We start from the raw sequence: 4566 nt of genomic DNA on the forward strand, positions 1-4566 counted from the left end.
TTTTTTTCTCTTCTTAAAAGCATTGCTATAAGATTAGAAATGTTTATGTGATAGCACACCTTATTAAATACAAATAAAACTAGGACGAAATAAAACTAACACAGAGATTGACCTAACAGTAGATTGGCCTTAATTAGTACGTGGGTCCATCAATGTGGTAAATGAACAGCGTACCAAGGAACGATGGGGATCCCAGTGAGTATCACACTTGCTTTAAATATACCTCCCTCACTTGCCACCAAAACAGATAGGGGTTGGTGTCGCATGTGAACTTTGAACGACAACATCATATGCCGCATGTTCATGTACTGCATACTACAACATGCCGAAGGAAGAAAATCATGGCCACCAAAGGACTGTGTGCTCATTATTCTAACAATTACTAGCATTCATCAGGAGGGTCAGCTAGGCAGCTAATAGTAGCCACGTAGTACAATTCTTTGCGTGCATCTAATCGGATCGACCTCGACGAGATCAATCGATGATACCACCTCTCCTCCTGCTGCAGCAGAGCAGCAGGCATGTTTCAAGTTCAATGTACATGTTGCAAGAGCTAGCAGAGATCGATCAGAAACAGACAAAGACCGGAGCCCCCTCTGGACACAGCCCAGACGCGTGCACTTGGGGGTGCTGTTCTTCCAGCTAGCGCCATTTGCATTGCATGCTGTCCTCTTCTCAACTCTAGGCACTCGCTAGAGTGAAAGTGACGGACCACCGATGCTTAGTATGCATTTATATATATTTATATCTGTCATCTACCCAGCCATCCTCACTTCCAGTCGTCCATCGCGGCGCCGGCGGCGGTGGCAGCGCATCCCCGGCATCCGTCCCTGGCGACGTCGGCGATGCGGACGCCAGTGTCATAGACCTGTCCCGGCCGCCAGTCCGCCGGGAGCACCTCCTGGTCCGCCCACACCCACTTGCCGTCGTATCCGCCCGTGACCACCGCCCGGAACTGCAGCGGCCCGGCGGGGGCCCGCGGCGTGCTCCACACAGGCCCGTACACGCGCGTCATGAACCGCCACTCCGCCGACGACCCCACGGGGGCCACGTCCACCGCCAGGATGTCGGTCTGGCCGCCCTGGTACAGCAGCTTCACCACCAGGTTGCCCCGCGTCTTGTCGCTCGCTTCTTCCACCCGGATCGACAGGTTCTTCTCCTTGTACTCGCATGGAATCCTGCCCAGCCAAACACCACACGAGGAATTTAGACTCCTACAGATGCATCTATAGTTTCTTTGAAAGAACTAGAGTTCAGTCAGTCATTTGTTCCCTAAAAACTGACCAACTACAAGAACAAAAAAACGTTTTTTTCGCTTTTTTGATGAAAAAAATACGTTTTTAAGTTGATTAGAGAGAGTAGAGAGAAGCAGCATATAGACCTTTTGTACTCTACGGAGAGGGCATCTAGCCTGTTGAGCTCCTGGGCCATCCCGGGCTTGGCCAGGGCCGCGAAGGCGGGCCCGGCGAGCAGGAAGTCGGTGCGGTTGCTCCTGTGGAAGTCGGTGAGCACCACCCGCACTCCGCCGGAGCTGCACAGCTTTGCGTCTCGGCATCTCATCTGTTTTATTTGCATGCATCATCCCAAATTAATTAGTCCACCGGCAAGAATAATCACAGCAAATTAAGGCAAAGAACATCCAGTAAATAAGACAGGCGAACGGCATATTCAGCAGCAGCTCTGTTCACTCTTCTGAGTTCTGAGACACCAAAGAGAATGCATGCAAAAAGCCAGAGCAGAAAACAAACGATCACAAGAAGGAATATGCATTCCTCGGTGCACGCAAGCAAGCAAGCAGATATCTGCTCCTGGATTTCGGGAACATTTTTGTTAATCATCAGAACTACATTTGGTAGGAATTCGGACCGGAAGTCCCAAATTCGTTGTCTTGATGATTGAGCCGAGCCAACTAACTGAACTGAAGAAAAAGAAAAGGTAACAAAACAGATTCCCCCTTAATCTGCACTCTGCAGAATACTGCTTTGTGTGCTGGCTCTGAACACTGAAGACAGCAACATAACGGGAAAGCCCCATCCCCAAAGCACGGGTGAATCGAGCAGAGCACCCCCGGGAGATTGTTGAGGACAAAACTCGCAACCGCACATCGCAATCCAAGGTAGTACCGAAGATTCTTGTGGGCGCAGTCAAGAAAGTGGCTTCTTGCCAACCGAACCAAGCAAGCGAAGGACAGAAGAAGAAGCAGGAAGACGGAGAGTGATTTGAGAAGAAAACAGCTGGAGGCAGTACCTGGAAGCAGCGGCCGCAGCCGAGCCCACCGCGGTGCTGCCTCGGCCCGCCGGCGGCGAGGAAGCCCCCATTGATCTCGGCGGCCATGGCGCCGTACCCGCACGCTCCGCTGCTACCTGGTTATCCATATCCAACAATCGGACCGACCAATCAAGAGCTAGCAGCGGTAAGAGGAAGAAAGGCTATTACTGTGGCTCGATCGGAGAGACAGAGGGCAGTCGATCTGTGCCGGCAGGCACTCGTGCATCAGCGCTTACCGTGATGAGGGACCGGGGAGAGCGAGGGCGAGTAGGCCGCCTTCCCCTGCCGAACGCACCGCTCGCTGGCGGCGGACGTGGCGGAGGCCAGGAGCAGCAGCACGCAGAAGCAGCAGAGGAGGACGTCCATGGCGACGGAGCCGCCGAGCACTAGACCAGAGGGGAAGGAGACTGTGTCTTGCTTCTTCTGCGGTTCTGCCTAGCACATGGCGCTGCTACCTAGATTAGCTCACTCTGCTAGCTAATTTAACCGGCGATATATAGCAGGAGTGGAGAGGCAGAACGTGCGTGTTCCCTGGGACTTGAGCCCACCTGCCAGTGCGAGGGGCCCATGTGTCAGTGCCTGCTCCTGACCATCCCGCCCCGTGAGGCACGCCACGCATTGCCGCCGGCTGGAGATAGCTCCGGGCTGTGTGTGGGGTGGGTGGGCCATGCGCGGTTTTTGCTTTTTAGGCCCGTCGGGGGCCTTTTTTAGCCTCGTTCTGTTGGCTGATTTGCATTGTTGTTGTTGGTTCGTAAAAAAAAAAAATACTGTTGGCTGATTTATGTGAGAGAAAAATACTATTTCGATTTGAAATTTACGATTATTTATTTGCATCGTTGTTGTTGGTTCGTAAAAAAATACTGTTGACTAATTTAGGTGAGAGAAAAATATTATTTTAACTTGAAATTTACGATTATTTACTGTAAGCCGCAGCCAGACGAACGGATCGTTTATTAGCTTTTCTATGGGAGCGTGGCTTGCGTAGTGTGTGTCGACTGTAGACAAAAGCGGAGGCCGTTTATTAGCTTTTCTATGGGAGCGTGGCTTGCGTAGTGTGTGTCGACTGTAGACAAAAGCGGAGGCACGTAGTAGTCGGGGAAGGCAAGGGGAAAATTAAAGTGTGCGGGGGCCACAGGTAGGCGTCCGAGGATTGGAAATTTGGAATCAGTCAGAGGACAGGCATACATTATGGAGGAGAGAAGAGAGATGCCACCGACCGGCTTGGTTTCAGACTGGCCAAACTTTGCCTGGAGCGCGCGTCAGTCTCAGACGTCCGATTTCCCACGCCTGAGGATAGTGCCTGCAAGGGCTCCATCCAAACAAGCCCAAGACCCGTGATCTACGAGCCTGATGAGGAGAGGAGTGTAGACCCGGTCGGCTTACCTTATATCTGACTTTGATTTTTTTTTTCAACCAGAATAATATTTTTCTTTCATAATATTTTAACCAGAATAATATTTTTCAGTCACTTTCAGCCAAGTTTCAGCAAGCCGAACGACCGTAGTTTACTCCTTCCAAGCCTCTCATTTACATTACTTGATCGATTGCATTGCTTATCAATTTTAAAAATAAAACTACACTGGTTATGGTTGCGAGGACAATTTTGACCGTGTCGGTTTACTCATATATAATGCCATGTAGCAAAATTAAAAGAAAAGTTAAAAAAAAAAAACACACACACACACGCCAGGTACCTTGCGCAAAAAACTTCTGTGAACACCAACGGTTGACACGACTTTTGTTCTTTGTGCTCGTTACCATCACCGTTGTCAGTTGTCACTGCCTCTACACCAACTCCATACAGCTAGTATACTGTATCACTGTAGCCCCGCCATCATCGGTCACTACTGTCTACTGCTATGTCAGTCACTAGTAGGAGTAATAGATGCTAGCTAGGAACATTTTCTTGTGTTGGATATTACTCCATCCATGCCAGGGTTTTTAATTTCGGTATTGTAAAAATTCTAGCCACCACTGAATTTACCGAAATTCAGCTGAAATTTCCGAGAAACTTTTTTAGAGACTAACACATGAAGTATGCTTTTTAAAAAAAAATAGATCTAAACAAATACTAGTATAATTTATGACTACACATCTATTGAATAGAAGAATATTCAATATAAACAATAGAAAATATGAGTCTAAAGTTATATAACACATGTATTAGTGTATTACAAAATTTTGAATTTTTTTCGCCACCACCAAAATTACCGAATTTCACGAAGTTTGGCGGAATTTTCTCTGAAATTTTGAACCCTGCTCCATGCTAGTATTGATAACCAAACTTCACTTGATGTA

At 48.6% G+C, this 4566-nt stretch overlaps 1 protein-coding gene across 1 annotated transcript; it reads right to left on the bottom strand.

The window, feature by feature from the left end:
• Window positions 1–255: 255 nt before the first annotated feature.
• LOC136546758 (expansin-like A3) lies at window positions 256–2743 on the bottom strand. The gene is made up of 4 exons (XM_066538730.1): window positions 2505–2743; window positions 2248–2363; window positions 1382–1560; window positions 256–1178 (listed from the first exon to the last, which is right to left on the bottom strand). Exons 1-4 carry the CDS (start codon window positions 2632–2634, stop codon window positions 770–772), a joined length of 834 nt encoding a protein of 277 aa, XP_066394827.1. The 5' UTR covers window positions 2635–2743; the 3' UTR covers window positions 256–769.
• Window positions 2744–4566: the final 1823 nt, after the last annotated feature.

This window comes from Miscanthus floridulus, chromosome 3 (genome assembly GCF_019320115.1).
Source record: "Miscanthus floridulus cultivar M001 chromosome 3, ASM1932011v1, whole genome shotgun sequence".
NCBI classification, from domain to species: Eukaryota; Viridiplantae; Streptophyta; class Magnoliopsida; order Poales; family Poaceae; genus Miscanthus; species Miscanthus floridulus.

Coding starts and splice junctions, on each gene's coding strand:
- LOC136546758 (XM_066538730.1), bottom strand. CDS start 2,634: ATGGACGTCCTCCTCTGCTGCTTCTGCGTGCTGCTGCTCCTGGCCTCC. Junction 1,561..2,247: donor GCTGCGGCCGCTGCTTCCAG/GTACTGCCTCCA, acceptor CAAATAAAACAG/ATGAGATGCCGAGACGCAAA. Junction 1,179..1,381: donor CTCTCCGTAGAGTACAAAAG/GTCTATATGCTG, acceptor TTGGCTGGGCAG/GATTCCATGCGAGTACAAGG.